The sequence below is a fragment of the Megascapheus bottae genome, chromosome 15 (genome assembly GCF_031878675.1).
Source record: "Megascapheus bottae isolate mThoBot1 chromosome 15, mThoBot2.hap1, whole genome shotgun sequence".
Taxonomy (NCBI): Eukaryota; Metazoa; Chordata; class Mammalia; order Rodentia; family Geomyidae; genus Megascapheus; species Megascapheus bottae.
This window is the reverse complement of record NC_143523.1, coordinates 31160486-31181261: the sequence shown is the minus strand read 5'-3', so window position 1 is coordinate 31181261 and position 20776 is coordinate 31160486. Positions and strand designations below refer to the sequence as shown.

At 37.9% G+C, this 20776-nt stretch overlaps 1 protein-coding gene across 1 annotated transcript in view; it reads left to right on the top strand.

The window, feature by feature from the left end:
• Window positions 1–2121: 2121 nt before the first annotated feature.
• Papss2 (3'-phosphoadenosine 5'-phosphosulfate synthase 2) overlaps window positions 2122–20776 on the top strand; it is a 61926-nt gene continuing 43271 nt past the window's right edge. The window contains exon 1 of the mRNA XM_090346325.1: window positions 2122–2238. Coding sequence (XP_090202451.1) covers window positions 2185–2238 — 54 coding nt within the window. The 5' untranslated portion in view covers window positions 2122–2184. The remainder of the gene's footprint in view (window positions 2239–20776) is intronic.

Sequence of the window (20776 nt, the reverse complement as noted above, 5' to 3'; positions counted from 1 at the left end):
GTCGTGGGGCTGGAACTAGGGGCCTGAGCACTGTCCTTGGGCTCTACCACTTGAGTCACAACATCACTTCTGGCTTTTTCTACGGAGGAATCAAACCCTGGTCTTCATGTGTGCTAAGCAAGCACTCTACCACTAGGCCAAACTCCCAGCCTAACTTTTATAAGTGTTTTACTTTTATTTAAGCTTTCCCTACTTTAAAAATGTGTATATGATTTAAAAAAAAAAGTATTTTCAAAGAATCTTAAGAGTTTTTCTTCTGACAAGAGGATCCCATCTTCCGGTGAGTTTGGTATACTAATTGGCATACTACATTCAAGAGCTTTTTCTATGGCCCCTTCCCGATTGACAGGTTTGTAAGGATGCCACTAGCCTGCAACCTTGGCTATGCAATCACACAAGTAGCACTTTTCCCTTTGTTACATGTCCTTTGAAAATGCCCCTGCTTATTTCCAATATTTTGTTTCCTTTGTTCCTATAAATGTGGCAGACTCTCCCTCATAGTTGCTTTATCTGTGAATGAGTCATGCTACACCTTGACTTAGGTGTAGTACTTTGTTCTAACATTCTGAAATAAAGAGCAAAGAGCAATTTTTAAAAGATGTACTTTGGAGCCAGGAGAAAGTGAGTAAAGTGGTGAAGTGCTTGCCTAGCATGCACGAAGCCCTGGGTTCAATTTCTTGGTACCACATACTCAGAAAAACACAGAAGTAGCATCGTGGCTCAAGTGGCAGAACACTAGCCTTGAGCAAAAAGTGCCCAAGGACAGTGCCCAGCCTCTGGATTCAAGCCCCAAGACTGACTATATATACATATACATATATATGTATATATATGTATGTATATATGTGTATATATATATATATATATACACACACACACACACTTTGGCAACTTCAAAATATACCTGTTTTCCTTCAGAAAATTCAACCAATTCCTTTCACTCATTCTTCCTTAAGTCTTCTCAAGCTATTCGATTATAGCCGTCTCTCTATCAAAAAAAAAAAGCTATGCGTTACTCTCAGTTTAATCCCCAGTATGAGAGGGCAGAGGAGAGGGAAAAGAAGAAAAGGGAGACCAGTGATTACATCAAGTGCAATACAGATAAAAACCTTATCAGGAAAGCCCTGACTAAGTTCAGTTGCCCATTGAAACTTCAGTTCAGTTTTATCTTTAAATCCATCCATTTCAGTTATTTCCTAACTTCATGAGATACCAAGTAGTCAATGAGAGTAATCATGAAACTTTCTGAGTCCTACTAAAAGCTTGTTTTCTTTGATTGTTAAAGTAATTGCAACTCTTGGCCATTGAGTTATTAGTGTGACAACATTTCCAGTAGTTATTAACAAAAAGAAAAATTGAACTCATACTTTGGGTTTAAATTATCTAAACAAATTTTAAAAAGAAAATACAACCTAGATATTAAAATTCCAATTGTAGCATGCTTATTTCTCTGCACTTTCACTTGGGGGAGCATTTTATTAGCAGGTTCACTCTGATGCACTGTTTATTGCTGGCACCTATTAAGAAGTCAGGCAGTGGACACCAGTCCAATGGTGGCCTGCGCATTAACTATCCTGAGTCTTCACCAGCACATGAAGCAAGTTCATGAACAAATACCTAGAAGGGAACCCATTTAACTGAGATGAATTTTCAGAGTTATCCAAAGAGAAACTTGCACCTTCCTAGCTTCTCTGTAGTTAAGAGGTTGTTTACGTCATAGAATAAGACAATATAGTAAACACAGCCGGATTAGGTGAATCATAAATAATTTACTGCCTCATTGGTGCAATATATTAGCAGCTATCTACCACTGATATCTCAAGATAATAATAATGAATTCACTTTAGAGACATTCCTCTCCTCTTAAAAAAAAAGTAAATGGCATAAATTAGCAAACACATTACCCCAACTATCACATACATCTCTTTCCTTGTAATGCTAGAAGGTGAATGCATTAGGCAATACATTTTTCTTTGCTCCAAGATTACTCAAACTTGGCTAATAATTTTATTGCTTAGTCTTACTACAATGCCAATATTCATTAAAAATGGACAGAATGGGTTTCTTTCTAATACTTGAATCAAATTGGAATTGTGATTTGTAGATGATATGAGGAAACTAAGCCACCAATTAATTTTTCACACAGAAAAAAAAATTGACCCTGCTGGAATTCAAGGCTTAGGAATGCTGACAACCAGATCCTGCTTGCAATGTCTAGAAACTATGAGACTGCAAGAGGTATTGTATATGAATTACATTGTTAAGTCAGGGAAGTCCAAGATTTTTAGAAATCACAGGTGTTTGTGCTAAGTACTAACAAAGTATATGTCCATTTCTGGATCACCATGTTTAAGAATATGCTTCCATGTTCTTATTGAGGAAGAGCATTGGCTGGGTATATTCTATGGGGTAAAACTGGAGTATTTCACTGGGGAAATGTTACACTACTTAAACAAACAAACACACAAACAGCTCTCATTACATGGACCTTGCATGTCACAATCCATACCTTCATAGTAGTACAGAAAATTCTGTTAAAAGGATGTACTATGTTATCTCTCATCTCTTGTGCTGTCCCTTGGTTATCTCATATTGTTACAGTATTTCACTTTGTTATCTGATATATTGGGTATATGAGTATTTGGTCATTTGAAATTGGATAGGGAAGGGGGGAAAACAATATGAGGGGTGGGGGTGGGGGAAGGGAAATGGGGACCAAGACATGAGAAAGGGTATCAATGTATGTGAAGTAATGCACCTTCCATCTGGCAAATGTAATGTAACCCTTCTATTAATTACAATAAAAATATATGGAATAAAAAAAGGATGTGTTGGGGCCAGGAGTTAGGCCTAGTGGTAGAGTGCTTGCCTAGCATGCATGAAGACCTGGGATTGATTCCTCGGTACCACATACATAGAAAAAAAAAGCCAGAAATGGTGCTGAGGCTCAAGTGGTAGAGCTCTAGCCTTGAGAAAGTCCAAGGATAGTGCTTAAGCCCTGAGCTCAAGCCCAGGACTGGCAAAAAAAAAAAAAAAAAAGGATGTGTTGTAGCTCTGAGTGGTGGCACATAGCTGTAATCCCAGCTACCCAAAGGGTCATGATCTGAGGCTGCTAAAACATGAAACCTTAGCTAGAAAAATAAACTAAAGCTGGAAAAGAAAAGAAGGAACATATTCTCTCAGTACAGTTTGCCATATTCAATGAATGGAAAAGTCTGGATCATCACCAATACTTGGTGTCTTCCTTTTTCTTTTCACAGTTGAGGCTGTGATAGAAAAAGCTCTGAAGCCGACTTTTTAGGTTATCAATATAATAAAGTCACTTGGGATGTATCTAAGTCCTCCAAATGGAAGAAGGGAATAAGCTTTTATCCAAAGACTTTCCATACACTATCCCAAGTACCCCATCTCATCCTCACAAATGGGTGAAGTAGTTGATGTTCTTAAGTACTTGCTTTTACACAAAAATGATGCCATTCGGCTCTACTGAAAATACAAATGCCACGTTTTTAATCACTGCCCCACCTCTACCCTCGTTGATACAGCAGATGTAAAGAATACTCTGATTGTGAGAATGAGGAATATTTTAACTCTTTAAATATACATTGCAATTTTAAGTTAAATTTAAAAGATTAATAAGGTGAAGAAACTAAGCAGATACGGTCTCATTGAAAGTAATTTTCCATAGGATCTTTCTAGAATGTTGTATAAACTTTTGAAGATGTGGATTTTAGCAAATTCTATTAAAAGGGAATAAATGTGAGTTTGGATGAGGCCCTGTGGTTAGTTTTTGGAACAGCAGTTCTTGGAATTGAACCCAATGTTTCACCTTAATACTACAAGACTTCAGTGTTCCAGTGGATGAATGTACGCACTCAAGAATAGGTGTCCTCAGAAATAACTGCAGTGACTTACGTGTAATTCTAGACTTTGCCTTGTTCATTATGTGAGTGTTGCACAGTCGAGCATTCATGAGTTGCAAGTTCCCAAAGCCCCACAAGCCCTGGGCCTGTTCTTGGATGTACTGGAGGTTTCATTGGTATTTCCATAGCTCAGCCCAGAATTTCATCTTTCATGTTTCAAGGAGCCTGGGCTTTCTCAAAGTCAGAGCTCTACTACTTGAGCCACAGCACTACATCTGGCTTTTTTCTATGTATGTGGGACTGAGGAATCGAACCTGGATCTTCATGCATGCTAGGCAAGCACTCTACCGCTCGGCTAAACTCCATGCCCCTTTTCTGTTCTTTTTAAAAATGCTTTTTTTTTTTTTCTTTTGTGGGGCTTGAACCTGGGACCTGGGTACTATCTCTGAGCCTCTCTGTGCTCAAAGCAAGAGCTCTACCACTTGAGCCAGACAGGCTCACAGCTAGTTTTTTGAGTAGTTGATAAGAGTCTCACAAGGTCTTTCCTTCCCAGGCTGGCTTCCTCAGATCTCAGCTTCCTGAGATTACAGATGTGAGCCACCAGCACGTGGCTGTTGTTGATTTTTTTTTTTTTTTTTTTTTTTTTTTTTTTTTTGCCAGCCCTGGGCTTGAGCTCAGGGCCTGAGCACTGTCCTTGGACTTTCTCAAGGCTAGAGCTCTACCACTTGAGCCTCAGCACCACTTCCAGCTTTTTTCTATGCATGTGGTACCGAGGAATTGCACCCTAGTCTTTCTTCATGCATGCTAGGCAAGCACTCTACCACTAGGCCAAACTACCGCCCTCAATGTTGTTGATTTTTTTAAATGAAGATATAGCAACTGAAATCATTCCTTTGCTGCTAATTTGTCCTGGTTTACCTCCTTATTTCCATGGAATGTAAAAATTCTGAAACCATATCTATCTGCATATTATCTTGATTAGCTTTCTGTGTTGTAGAGAAAATGTAAAAATGTGTACTGGCTAAAAGATCTAGGGCTTGCGCATAGCTCAAGCATCGGATGTTTGCCTAACCTTAGTTCAAACTGCCGTACTGCAGTAAATAAACAAGAAACAAAGAGAGTCAGAAGCGAAGGAAATATCTGAGGGGAATTTGTCCCTATAGTTTAGTGGTTAGCAGTTGGCATTATGGGTCAAATTCAGTCCCCTGCTTCTTTTGTTAAACCTATAAGCTAAGAGTGGTTTTTACATTTTTAGGTTTGAGAGGGAACCAATTTCAGTATCCATAAATAAAGGTTATTAGAACACATGATATATCTCATTTGCACAGGAGCTGTGGTTGCCTCACAGCAAGGATGGGTATTTGTGAGAGACTATAGTACCTGCAAAGCTGAGAACATGCAATATTTGAGCTCTAAAGGAAAATGTTTCCCCTCCAGTATTTAGCTCTGCAGATGATGAAATCGATACTCTGTCTGCTTGCATCTGAATCTCAAGAGCTGAGTACCCAGCTATATTTCACGAACCCCACTGAATTGTTTCATCATTGCTTTATTTTTGTTGTTTTGTTTGTTTTTGTGAAACTGGGGATTGAACTCTGGACCCTGTGCTTACTAGGCAAGTTTCTATCACTTTTTCCTTTACTTTTCCTTCCCGTTCTTTCCACTATCTTTCATTTCTCCTCTTCTCCCCATCCCTTCCTTTAGACTAATTCTCATTTACTTTTGTTTTATGTTTTATATCTTGTAAGCCATTGTAAATTTTAAGAAACCATGCAGAACAATAAAGATACATGCCATTACTAATGAAAAGTCATTTGAATTGCGGCTCTAGATCTTCCCAGAGCGCTCATTAGGTCCAACCTCCAGTGTCTTTGCCTTCTGCCTTTGCTGGGGATGGCTCAGATTTCTGTGTCTGCAGGGTGTAGAACCAGTCAAATACGTGCTCACTAAAGGCTTCCCAGCTGAATGCTTTATCCTTCCCGAAGGCTTATAAATAAACCTCTGCAACAGGGATAAAGATGCACATAAGAGGTTCTTTATTTAAGGTACATAGAATTCAGGAGGATTGCAAACTTGGATTGGGAATTTTTTTAAAGAATTTATTAACATTGATTTTTACATCATATTTCAAATGACATGTTTAACAAACAAGTATTAAAGAAGGGAATCTCTATATATAATCACTGGCACTTAGAACTTAATCAAAATTAGGGGAAAGGTTTGTATATCATAGATACATATTAAACTATGTAATAAAACATTATGTCTATAGAGTCATAGGTTTTTATGTCTATGTGGTTGTGTTTATCTCCAATACCATGTCCATAGCATTAGGTATACAAATATTGAGTCCTCGCTCTTGTACTGTTTGGATCTAATCGCCACATATTAAGGATACCAAGCGCCTTTTGTTCCTTTGGTCTTGACTTGTCTCACTCAACATGATTCAATCTAGATTCATCCACTTCCCTGCGAATGCCATTATTTTATCTTGTCTGTTGGCTATGTAGAATTCCAATGTGTATATATACATATATATATATATATATCACATTTTCTGTATCCATTCATCTGGGCATCTGGGTTGTTTCCATTGCCTGGCTATTATAAATAGTGCAGAGATAAACATAGCTGAGCAGGTGTCTTTATCATATCTTGGGTTATGATGCTCAGCGTAGATGCCCAGAAGTGGTATGGCGGGATCGTAGAAAAGGTCAATTTTCAGTTCTTTAAGAAACCTCCACACTGCTTTCCAGAGTGGCTGAACTAGTTTACAATCCCACCAACAGTGTAGTAGGGTTCCTTTTTCTCCACAACCCTGCCAGCATCTGTCATTGTCTGAGTTCAAAATCTTGGCCATTCTTGTTGGGGTAAGGTGGTATCTTAGGGTTGTTTTTATTTGCATTTCCTTTATGACCATGGATGATGCACATTTTCTCATATGCTTTTCTGCCATTTTAATCTCTTCTTTTGATAAGTCTCTCTTTAGTTCCCTTGCCCATTTTGTGAATGGTTTCTTGGGTTTGGGGGGAATTAGTTTCTTGAGTTCAGATTGGGAATTTTTTATACCTATTATGGCCTATTATGGGAACTTAGCACTTCATTAGGAACAGAGGCGTCATGTTAGCAGTGCTTTAAAACTGTGTCACCAATACCAACTACAGGTGTCTTCATATGACATCACTGTGTATTACTGCAGATATTGCAAAATATTTGTGCTCTTTATCACTACAGGTACTCTCATTTTGAGAGTTGTGATTCTTCAGTGTTGTTCTTTGCAATCCTTTGTGTTTTATGAATTTCGAAACATTTTTTCTGAGAAGGGACTCATCATTTACCAAAGGGGTTCTTGCTTCAAAAATGAAACGAGCAATTTCTGTGCAAGAGTGCACTCATGCACACTCACAGACACAAACACACATGCATACCTGCACAAATTTTATGCATCCAGTTTCAAGGGGGTTGTATATTCCTTTTACAATGCCGGTGTGTAGGAATGGCACTTTAAAACTTTATACCATGACTAGCTATAATGCAAGATAGCAAGCCAAATGAGGGAGGGCTTTAGTTTTGCTTTTTTTTTTTCACTGCTCCATTCTAATGAATTATTTCTATAAAGTCATTTAAACTGCCTTTTTGCCATAGCATTGTGTTTTAGAGTCAATATATCCTTTAAAAGTACTTTTCTTGTGTTGCATCATGTTATACTTTTGATATTTTTCAGTGAGAAGAAATCCAAATTCACACTCTGAGTTGTAGTTTACTTTATGTTAAAGAGATCTGAGTCTGGCACTTGTTAACTCACTTGGTTAGAGCAGTGTGCTAAGAAAAACACTTGGATATTTTAATTTTCAAGACCTGGTATTTAAGTATTTTATAAATTTGGAATTGGGTAAGAAGTACACATATTTTCAAGTTTCTCTTTGCCTTGAGTGAATTTGTTGTTTTTACTTAACCTAGCATTTTATTACTTTTTTTTTTTTTTTTGCCAGTCCTAGGGCTTGAACTCAGGGTCTGGGCACTGTCCTCAGACACTTTATTACTCAAGGCTAGTGCTCTGCCACTTGAGCCACAGCACAACTTCTGGCTATTTCTATGTCTGTGGTACCAAGAATCGAACCCTGGTCTTCGTGCACTATCGGCGAGCACTCCACCACTAGACTACACTCCCAGCCCTTTATTACTCTTATATGGAACAACCAAGGTTCATTTGAGAATATCATTTCCTGTTAATATTCACATGTAAGTCTCAGTTCAAAATTCACTTACTATCTCTATGGATTTTGTACTTTCTTGCTTTCTATTTATTATGTTGGTATCTGAATGTGCCTCTTAATTTCCTGAAGTGTGGCTGGACCTTAGAGCCTATGTTATTCTGGGTTTCTCAGCTCTGTGAAGCTTCATAGTACTGTGTGGACACCACTCCCAGAGTATCTGATTGAATTGTTTTGTGTATGGCAAAGGGAATGTCTTGGAACTCTGACTGGACTTCATTAGTCGGCCAGGCTTGAAAGCTATAGCCTGCGCTGGCTCCTTTACACTAGGGAGGAGCGCTGTGACTCTAGGGAGGCCCACCAGCTAGTTAGTAACTGGTGGGTTTTCTCTTCTTCAGGAAGCTGTTTACCAGTTACTGTAGACCTCTGGGGCCTCCTCATTCCTTATAAAATATATAAAATTAAATATTCCAGCTGGGACGTTTTGTTTTGCCACTAATGAGCAGATAACTTCTTTTTCTTAAAAAAAATAACACTCAGTTATATAAGGGGGTTTTCATTATGATGTTTTCATAAAGGCAAACAATGTATCCTCATCGCTGTCTCTTTTCTTCCACCCCACCTTTCACTCATCTCCTTTATACAAACAAATAGCTATTTTGACCATATTTATTTTTCATATGTGCAAATAGTCTACTTTGAACAAATTCATCCTCATCATCCTCTCCATTTGCCTTTTTCCCTCCTGGTGATACATACCCCATCTACAACAGAGAGTTTTACTTCTTTTTTTTTTTTTAGTGTATATTAATTGTACTGAAGAGAGTCGCCTATGATATTTTAGATATGCATATTTTAATCATAATAACCCCCCCTATTTTGTGTTTTCTTTTCTGGTCCCTCATCCTCCTGTTGGTCAACAGCTTTCCTTGAAATACCTTATATCAGATTAGATGGCTTTTGGAAAATCCTGGAAACCACTGTTTCTTGATCAGCTGTTCTTACTTGAGATGATTGTTTCACTGTGCAACTTTTCCTTACTCTCCTGTCACAATTGAGTGTGTGATTCTTAATATTGTAAATCTCTACAGCTCTTTGTTCACCATTGAGTGTTACAAGGGGAGTAAATCTAAAAGAATGGCCTTGCCACATATGATAGATTTCAGTATTAAAGGCCACATTGAAAGAACAATATTAAAAACAGACAACTTGGAAAATAATTTGCAACTCATAGAAGACATTGGGCTCTTTTCAAAATTTATAAAGCTCTTATAAAAATAACCTGCAATCCAATGTGGTAATATATATGTGTGTATTTATATGCCTAGCTCTCATATAGGCTGAATCTGGGGATCGTGAGTTTAAGGCCAGCCTGGGAAAATACAGTATGACCCTGACTCCATCCAAATAAAAAGCGTGTGTGTGTGTGTGTGTGTGTGTGTGTGTGTGTGTGTGTGTGTATAAGATATATATATATACATATATTACAAAAGAAATATAACTGTTGGTGAAAATAAAGTAAAACTGGCTCTTAAGTACATGAAAATGTTCTATTTCATTTAGTGTAAAAATGCTGGGCGTTGGGCCGAGAGTTTGGCCTAGGGGTTGAGTGCTTGCCTAGCATGCACGAAAACCTGGGTTCGATTCCTCCGTACCACATACATAGAAAAAAGCCGGAAGTGGTGCTGAGGCTCAAGTGGTAGAGCTCTCGCCTTGAGAAAGTCCAAGGACAGTGCTCAGGCCCTGAGCTCAAGCCCAGGACTGGCAAAAAAAAAAAAAAAAATGCTGGGCATACCTGTAATCCTAGCTATTTAAGAGGTAAAGATAGGAAGATTGTGTTTTGAAGCCTTCCTGGGCAAGAAGTAAGACCCTATCTGAAAAACAAGCTGGGCATGATGGTACTTTCCTATAATGCTCATTACTCAGGAAGAAAAGGTAGGAAGATTAAAGTCCAAACCTGAAAAACAAACTAGAGCAAAAAGGGAAAAGCATTTGCCTAGCAAGACTGAGACTCTCAGTCTGCCACCTCTCAGTACTGCCAAAATATAAAAGAAAAAAGAAAAAGAATAAGAAAAAGATAATTAAACGTCACAGTTTTTCACCTATCAGTTGTCATAGACCATTTTGTGTTAGCCATTAGTGGGATAAGTTTATATTCTTCCACATCACTACAGAGATGTCTGTTAGTACAAATTCCACAGAGAAAAATCTAGAAATACTTCTCAAAATGAAACCCAACATGACCATCTTTTGAGCTATCAATTCAGATCTAGTATATTTTTAGCATTGTTTGATAACAGAAGGTAAGAAACAACTAAATGACAATAAGAGGACTGTTTAAGTATACTGTACCATATTTCTTTTTGTTTTTTTTAAAGAAACCATTTTATTTTATTTTATTTTATTTTTTTGCCAGTCCTGGGCTTGAGCTCAGGGCCTGAGCACTGTCCTTGGACTTTCTCAAGGCTAGAGCTCTACCACTTAAGCCTCAGCACCACTTCTGACTTTTTTGTATGTATGTGGTACCAAGGAATCGAACCCGGGTCTTTGTGCATGCTAGGCAAGCACTTTAACCACTAGGCCAACCTCCCGGCCCTACTGTACCATATTTCATTATTACTCTACATCTATCATTTAGACTTAACTTGAGGCTGTTAAAATGATAGATGTAGATTATTTTACATCAATTTGAATAATTATATTATTATACCAATACAGTAGGAGCTCTAAGCATTTTGTTTTCAGTAAAAAACATCTATAGTCAGGTAACATTCTGGACAATGAAATGATGATGACACATATATTTATAAGTATACACAATAGCTCTAGAAAGATACATAGTAAACAAATAATAACATTCTCCAACAAGGAGAATTGAGAAATTGGGTAGGAAATTTACTTTTTTAAAACAGAACCTTATAAATGGAAAGGGAAAGTGGGAGATGTGGGGAGGAGTAGAGCAGAGAGGGACAGAGGGAGATTAGCTAAGAACTATGGAGCCTCTGAGGTTTTTCGTTAGTTAACATGGATGTTCACATCAAAAAGAGATCTCTGGAGGAGATCCTAGAGAGGTGATTGTCCCTGACACTTCAAACAGTGTGAACATAGCACACACATCAGTGTTCCTTGCTGTTAGCTCTTGTAGCAACAGAGTGGATGGCCCTAGGAAGATGCCTACATAAGCAGGCAGTCACTTGACAAAAGAAGAACCCTAAGGGTAGTAAGCAGACTGGCCTTTCTACAGGGAATTTATTCTCTGGCATCCGAGGGTGTTCACTGTGCAAATGCCCTTGAAAAGTTAGTCTGGAATTAGTGGCAGTCAGCTCCACTCACAAGAAGATATATATGAGTTTTTCTATCCTTCCATTTGTAAATATGAACATACTTGTATACATGTATGAGGTTGGAAGGCAAAAAATAACTCCTGATGCTTTAAGGCTTTTTGCTAAGTCATCTGGAGATTATATGCATTAATTCTTGATTAGATTATTAAGCCTGAATCTGCAGTCACCTAACTCAGTCTAGACCAAAGGTCTCCATGGTCACAAACTCCATTCTTATATCTGGGCCATTATCTACAAGGGCAAATTATTAGTTAACTGAGAGTGAAAACATGAATGAATCACAGATCACTCTCTCCTACTATGATAAATAACTAGTGTAGCTAGTGTCACTTTGGGCACGTGTATTACTGAAGGGAGACTTGTAAATTAGCAACATTATGAGCCTTCTTTGTTAGATTTCCTTGCAGCTTACTTTCACACAAAAAATCAATTTGCAGTCTTTACTTTGCAAATATGGACTAAATATGGGGTTGGGATTCTTCCCTGACATTCATCTCTAGGCCACAAAGAACCTCAAGAACAAGCTTCCATTCATGGATGGAATAAACGAGGCTTCTGTCTCGCAGTTTAGGGTGGGCTAGAAGGAGCCATGGTGGGTCTGTAGAGGGATGAATTAGCAGCCTGTTAAAAGGTGTTGTGCCGCCTCCTTTATCACCTTGAATGTTCTGTTTTTGCAGAAGTAGTGACACATATTTAAATTTTTGAATTTAAGTAGAATATATAAATCTTTAACTGGGCTGCTCAATAAATTTTCATGGAATGGGCGTACTTGTTAACTATTACCCCATCTGGAAACAGGATACTTCCTGAGTCCCAGAAACTCCTTCCAGTCACCACCTCCCTTGTCTAGCTAACCTTCTGGATCAGTTTTTGCCTCCTTTTGAATTTTGTAGAATTTTGTAGAATTTTGTATTATACAAGCTTCTGTATACGTTGTCTTTTGTTTCAACTTGTAATTGTATATGCTGTCCATGTTGTTTGTGGGTGGTCAGAATGTGCTCTTCTCATTGTTGTTCAGAACTGATTTATTTGTTTGTTGCCAGTTGTGGGGACACTGTCCCTGAGCTCCTTTCTCAAGGATAACACTCTACCACAATGTGACTTCCAGTATTCTGGTGGTTGAATTGGGGATACGAGTCTAATGGGGACTTTTCTGCCTGGACTGATTTTGAATGATAATCCTTAGATCTCAGTCTCCTGAGTAGCTAGAGGTGTGAGCCACCAGTACCAGGCTAGAACTGGTTCTTAACAGGTGGTTATGCCCCTTGAGTGGAAATTTCCTATAATTATCAAGTCTAAAATATTAACAGTGTTGAGCTTGAGACACCTATGTAGTGTTCTACTCTGTGAATAAATAATAGTTTATGACCCGTGTATTTCTTAGAGCCTCAGCTTGAGTGTTCTTGAGCATTATATAACTCAGTTCTTGCTTTGAAATTCTTGGAATAGCTCATCAGAATGAAGAGTCTGCCAAAAACCGCTGAATGTGTTCGCCTGTGCCTTTAATCCCAGCACCAAAAGGCTGAGTCCATAGGATCTCAAGTTTGGAATCGGCCTGGCCTCAATAGCTAGATGATCACTCAAAGCAGGAAGGAATTCTGTGATTAGAGTAAATGTTAGAATTTAAATGAATTAATATATGGTATTTTTCATAGGCACAATAATGTGTTTTGAAACTGCTACAAGAATTTGGAAGGGATTCTAAATGAAAGAAATAAGACTACCTCAAGGTTTCCATCCAAGAATGAACTTCTTAAAAAAAGTTTAACTGATGAATAATTTACATACCACAAAAGCAACCCATCTTAACTGTGCATCTTAACTGGTAAATTTAAAGTTGCCTAACCACTTCCACAATTTTAGAATGTGGCCATCACACCCAAAAGGACTCTGGGGCCTTTGCAAATGTTTCCATTTCTTTCCCCAGATAATTTTAATTCCTGGATTTTCCTATAAGTGGAATAGTGTAACATGCATACTTCTGCTCTGGCATCTGTTACTTAGCGCAATGTTTTCAAGGTTCGCCATTTGGGGGCAGGTATCTGAACTTCATTCCTATGTATAGCTGAATAGGATTCCATTGTATGGATATACCACACTTGTAAAAAATCCATTTATAGGTTGATAGACATTGAGTTGTTTCTGTGAGGGGACTATTACAAGAGCACATGATAATCCATGTCATTCTTAGAGTTTCTTCAGCTTGTCTGGCCAGTGCCCTCTCCTCTGCCTCCCCACCATAGAAACCTAGAGATATCCAAGAGAAAAGCTGAGGAGAGCAGTTCCTGAAGTGTTCATTTGTGGGTAATTGGGCTAGTTCTTAATCTGCGTTGCTGGTAACTTGGGCTATATTTACATAACTGATTCAACTCCCATAAATCAAAATGGCTATTTCAGATAAAAATAATGCAGTAGTTCTTTTCCATTCAATAAACTTTAACATTTTATAACACCTGTGATAAGGTGAGTTGGCTCTAAAACTCCTAACCATAAATAATGTGACATCTTGTACAACCCAGCAGCCAACTGTATTTGCTGTCCTGGAATGACTTGTCATGAAATTGTATCTGCAGTGTTTTGGTTACCAAATTTAATGGAATAAATATTTGTTGTCTTCACTGTATTCATATTCAATCTGGTATTCTTACTGCAGAAAAGCTTAAGATTTTTTTCTGCTGTAAACAACAGGAAAAAAAATTCAAGTTTAGGGCTGGAGTTTGGCCTAGTGGTAGAGAGCTTGCCCAGCATACATGAAGACCCAGGTTCGATTCCTGGGTACCACATACACAGAAAAAAGCTGGAAATGGTGCTATGGCTCAAGTGGCAGAGCTCTAGCCTTGCAAAAGCCCAAGGATAGTGCTCAGGCCCTGAGTTCAAGCCCCAGGACTGGCAAAAAAAAAAAAGTAAAAAAAATTAAAGTTTACTGTAAATAAGACATGTTTAAAATGATATTTTTATATTGAACAGAGAGGCATACAAGTGTATAATTCTATCTAACCTCAACAAATACCCTATCCATTAGAAAAGAACACAGAAAGGGAAGGAGGGAGCAAGGAAGGAGTTGGGGGGGGCAGGGAGAAGAGATAAGGAAAGGTGGGGAGCGGAGTAGATTGGAGGTGGGAGAGGAGAGGAGTGGAACCCTAAGGATTGTGCTTTTGTTTTATATTCTAGTTCTTCAATTGTGGAAATTTCCCCTATATGCAGCCTTCTTTTTAATATTTATATGAAAAGAAATGTCATATGTAATGAAATCTTCACAAATATCTATTTCTTGTTATTATTTCCAAAACCACATTCAAGTAGAGGGTATGGTTGACACAAAAAAGAAAACCCAAGCCCTTTTTAGGTCACTCTTGCCTGTAATCGTAGCTACTCAGGAGGTTGAAACCTGAGAATCACAGTTCAAAGCCAGCCTGAGCAAAAAAGTCCCCATAAGACTTTTATCTTGGGCCAGGAGTTTGGCCTAGTGGTAGAGTGCTTGCCTAGCATGCATGAAGACCCAGGTTCGATTCCTTGGTACCACATACATAGACAAAAGCTGGAAGTGGTGCTGTGACTCAAGTGGTAGAGCTCTAGCCTTGAGAAAGCCCAAGGACAATGCTCAGGCCCTGAATTAATGCACCAGGACTGGCAAAAAAAAAAAAAACAGGAAGTGGATCTGTGGCTCAAAGCTAGAGTGCTAGCTTTGAGGAAAAGAGCTTGGGGACAGTGGCCAAGCCCTGAGTTCACTCCTACAACTAAAATATTAGGAAGGAAGGAAGGAAGGAAGGAAGGAAGGAAGGAAGGAAGGAAGGAAGGAAGGAAGGAAGGAAGGAGAGAGGGAGGGAGGGAGGGAAAGAGGGTAAAAGGAGGGAGGGCTCAGTTTTCAATTCCTATATCAGTATCCAGTGCCAGGGAGCTTCTTGAATAGAAAGGGAGAGGTATAAGCAGGATCACCACTTACAAATTTCTTTATAGTTAGATGTGAAATGCTCTTCTGATCAGCAGAGAGCAGTGCATAAGAGCACTGGATGTGGCAGTATATTACTGGTTCCTGATATGATGGGAGAAAGCTTGGGAAAGGCCACACCTTCTTCTGTCAAAGATCAGATACTCCTTAGGCCTGGCAGACAAACCAGGCACATGGTTTCCACCTCTGGAAAATACAGATTTTGACAGCCTTTGAGTCTGTGTAGATGATTTACTTTTAAGTGAAAAAAGTAGTTGTGTATTTATAACTTAAAAATGTTCCCATTCCTAATGGAATCTTATTTTAAAAGTGCAGCTTGTCCTCCATAGAATCCATTCCTTCCACACCCTCCTTTCCACTGTGGAATATGTGGGCCGGCTGTGCCAGTCAGGAAGAGAATGGCAGATTTCAAAAAAAAAAATAAAAAGAAAAAAAAGTCTTTATTACTCATTGGTTGGTGGAGGGGGAGGATGTAGCTGTTTAAAATCTCTGAATTCAATGGTTCTGCAGTGTGAAATAGCCTTCTCCCGCCGCCCCCCACCCCCAAGGTGTTGGTATGGCGCTGCTCACCTCTTACTCACTCACTTGCTCACATGCCTTCCTTCTTGGATTCTTTATCCCATAGCTGGCTACTCCTAGCCAGCTCACAGCTCATGTCAAGGTTTTAGAGGGAATTATCTAAACTCTGAAAATTTATTATGTCTTCAATTTTAAAGCTTGTTGTAAAACAGTAGATGCTTGGGCTGCATATGTTATGCTGCCATAATGCAATTAGGTTTAGCAGTATGAAGACTGAAGCAAGACCAAACTGACCAAATGTTCCTTCTGAAAACAGGAAATGCTCTAAGAGAGCATTTTATCAGTGATGAATAGAAAAACATCCTCAGTGTCCAGGAACTCTTTGTAATAAAAGCAAAACCTTGTAATAAATGCAAGGTTATGGCTCATTTTATGAGAAGCAATCCCTTTTGTAGGGTGCCAGGTAAAATAAAGGAGATCCAATTAAATTTGAATTTTAGACAAAATGAATACATCTTTAGTGTTTAGTATGTCCCAATTGTAGCATGGGACACATTCCATTTTATTTATCAAATCTGGCAAGTTTAGTTTTTTAAATACTTTCCCCCACAAAATTAGAATATTTAATACTTGCCAAGTACTTCTGGCATGGTAGTTAGATTAAGTGGCCTTGAGAGCTGCAGACTTTCTTTCACCAGCCTAAGAACAGAGTCTTTGGCATATAGTTGGTGCTTAATAAATACTTTTTGAAAGAGTATAGGATAGATGAGTTTGGGGTTTTAGTATTGTTTGGTTTTGGTGAGTTTATTTAGTGGTACTGGGATTTGAACTCCAGACAGTGATATTGCTAGACCACTGCTCATGAGCCCTTTCTGAGTTGGTTATTTTTAAGACGGGGGTCATGCTTTATGCTCAGGCCAGCCTGGACAGAGAGCCTCCTATCTGTGCTTTGCTGAGTAGTAGGACGACATGTTTATACCAGCACACCATCAGTAGAGGAGACTTGTGAGCTTTGGCCTAGGTTCACTTCAAACCATGATATTCAACCACTATGCCTTGCTTAATGTGATTGTGTTTATAACATAGGTAGAAATGCAAGCTCACATATTTTTAAAAATGTGACCAATACTGTCTTATTAATAGGTTAACTCACTTAATAGACTAGCCCACTTAGGTAAAGGATTCAGTTATGAAATAGATTACACAAGTAACTACTTCAACAAAAAGTTATGCTTAGCTCCGTGACTAAATAAATCTTATCTGAATCTGATGTAATCTTATTAATGACCTTATTTGAATTGCTCTACTAGACACAATGCTGCTTTTTTAATATACACTAAAATCCTAAAGTTTTAATTAACTCCTTTAATTGATTAATAGCCTTGGTTCTTGCAGAGTTCAATTTCATCAAATGAAATTGGATATGTGCTGGCTGCTGAGGTAAAACCTGGACCATTACTATAAAGTGACAATTACTATAGGTTTCAGTTTCTGCTAAGGAATTTATAATTTATGATAATGCTCTCATTTATGATAGCATTAAATATAAAGCTAATTAACATGCAATTTATTTAGTATAAGACTTTCAAATTAGAAATACCAGGGTAAGCTGGGTATGGTGGCTCATATACCCATTATTCTGCCATTCTAGGGATCAATGCAGAAGGATTACAAATTCAAAACCTGCCTAGGTTACTTGGTACATACCCCCTCAAAACTACAGAAAAGAAAGAAATAGAAGAGCAGTGCATGAAGAGGTATCACAACTCGAAGAAAAAGAGAGCAATTATTTGTTATTGTTGTTTAACAGTATTTTTTGTTGTTGTTGGTCGTGGGACTTGAACTGTGGGCCTGAGCTCTTCAGCTCAAGGCTACTTCCCTTCTTGAGCCACAGGACCACTTCTGGTTTCCTGGTGGTTTATTGGAGATGAGTCTCAAAGACTTTAGTGCCCGAGCTGGCTTTAAACAGCTATCCTCAGATCTTAGCCTCCTGAGTATCTAGGATTACAGGCATGAGCCATACACCCGGCTCTAACACAGTATTTTTTGTGACAAGAAAAGTCTGAGCAAAGGGAAGCCCTAAGGCTGCCAAAATGACTTAAACTATTATCATTAACTTTACAACAGTAAAGTAATATAATAGGATATAATTAATATAATAGGATGTAATTATCCTATTAGTAGTAATGACTGTTTTAATGAACATTAATTGTCACTATATTTTAGTGGCCGGGCCTGTACATATTGTCATGTGACCCTTGTAGACAGCCACTGCACTTAAGTATAAATAAAAGAACTGAAGTATAAGTAAAGCACACAGCTGGCTGCTGGAAACTAGGAGGTTAAAGCACCTCTCATTACGATATTGATGCCCTGGATTCTGCTATCTCAGGAGGACATCTATCAAGAGTGTGTGGGTGGGGCAAGATCCACTGTCTGGGTGTGCAATAATTTATTACCGAACCTAACTTTCAGTACTAACAAGTAGACTGCTCCCAAATCTGTAGCCCAGCTGAGATTTACTGCAAAATAACAATTGCTGTAGATTTGAACTGTATTTTTTCTTCTAAGGAATTTATAATTCATACTAATATCTTCATTTATGATAACACTAAATACAAAAGCTAATTAACATATATTATTTTTCCATTGTAAAACTTAGGTACAAAGACTCTCATTGTTAGAACTGATTTTATTATTTGCCAACTATAATGATAAAATACAAATAAATGTAATATAATCCTGAGTTTATTAATACAGAATTGATGAAAATAGCTTAAGCATACCATTTATAATTGAGATTATACATTTTTCCTTCAGAAGAAAACCCTGAAAGATGATACAAATTTCTGAGGAGTACCCTTCCTTCTTTCCTTGAACATTTGTTTACTATGAAAGACTTTTTTATTTCTCCGTCAATTTTGATACATAACTTTACTGGATAAAATGGTCTGGGTTGGCAATGGTTTATCTCTCAGGACTTGAAATGATGTCTTTTTCCATGCTGCCTTACATTGAGTCTGTCTGTGGAGAAATCTGCAGTAAATAAATAAATAAATAAAATTTTAATTTGCTTGCCTTTGTAAGTTACTTGACTCCTGTCTTCTGCAGATTTCAGTATCCTTTCTTTATTCTGTGTGTTTAGTGTCTATACTAAAATGTGTCTGGGGATATTGCTCTTCTGATCTTTTGGAGTTCCACATGCCTCTTTACATGGATTATACTCTTTCTTAAGGTTAGGGAAATATTCTTCTATTACTTTGCTTAGTAGGCTCTTGATGGCTTTAGTTTTATTTCTTCTTCATCATCTATCCCCATAATTTGTAGGTTTGACTTTTCAATGGATTCTGAGAGTTCTTGTCATTGCCCTTGGTATCTTCTAAAGTATTTTTTCAATGTCTTTGAATATTTGATCTAATTTCTCTGCTTTATCAGATATTGCCTTCTGTTCCATTATCTAGGCTTTAAATTGAGTTTTTATTTGGACAATTAAACTCTTCATTTTGAAGATTTTTAATTTTTGTTAATGTTTCCCATTTTTTTATTAAATTCATCTCTCATGCTCTGCATTGCTTTCCTTTATTAATTCAACTGTTTGTATTCTCTTGTGCGCTTGGTTTCTGTTGTTATTTGTTCAATTTCTGTTGTGTTTATTTGAATCCTCTTTGAATTTATCCAATGTTTTAACACAGTTTATTTCATTAGCCATTCTTAATATTGTTTTGTTGAGCTCATTGTTTGGACTTTCTTCCCTCCTTACTCTCCTTTATTGTGATCTTGTTGATTTTTAAGGAAGATGTTTTGAAATCCTGTAACTTTCAGTTGATGATTTCTTGCAGTTCTGTTAAGATGAGGTAATCATGGTATATGGATTGGCAAAGTGGGTCCCAGTTGATAACTAGTTGATTTTGGTGCTTCGGGTACTATAGATGTGATTCTTGTCCACTCAGGGATGGGAAACTTGGTTTCACAGGCTATTGCAGGGGATAAATCACAGCCTTATATTTATGACAAGTGCTAAGGAAGATTAGCTACTTCTAATATTCTGATTTTTTTTTCAATCATGGGGCCTGGACACTGCCCCTTGAGCTTTACTGCTCAAGGCTAGTGCTCTATCACTTTGAGCCAGATCTTCACTTCTGTTTTTGTGTTTATTCTGGTGGCTAATTGGGATTAAGAGTCATAGACTTTCCTAATCAGCCTGGCTTTGAACAATGATCCTCAGATCTGAGCCACCAAGTAGCTAGGATTACAGGCATGAGCCACCATCACCTGGCTCTGATTTCTTTTTTTAGCTAGAATAGGAGTCAGGATGTATCTTCATGTTCTAGGTTGGCCTTCCTTAACTGGGATAGTAGTAGGAGCTAAAGGAATAATTGTATCAGATTAATCTTAGATATTTGATTGTATAAGGTGGGAAAGGGTAGGGGGCTAACTTTATGGGAGAAACTTATTAGAATGTCCAGTGAGATGAATAGAATTTAGTTAATGTTGTATTAGGTTAGGGGGTCAGATGAAGTGAGGAGAGTTGAGTAGTTATATATACACACAAATATAAAAATGGGGGAGGGGGTAAAGAAAGAAGGGAAGGAAGGAAGAAAGGAAGGAGCAAACAAAAAACAAGAAAACAAAAACTGATGTTTAGGTAATCTAGTCACTTATGAGTTAGGTAATGTAGAAGAGTTAAGGATAGGGGGTCATGAGTAGAAAAGAGTATGTATAAGCGAAGAGCTCCACTTGTCAATATAAGGAATGTATAAGGGGGAGGGACTATGGCAGGGAATGAAGTTATGACTCAAGAGACAATACTAAAAGACCGATAATGGGATTCAGAAGAAAAATTCAAGAATAGATGAGTGTATGCTAGAATGTAGAAGTTAAAAGACA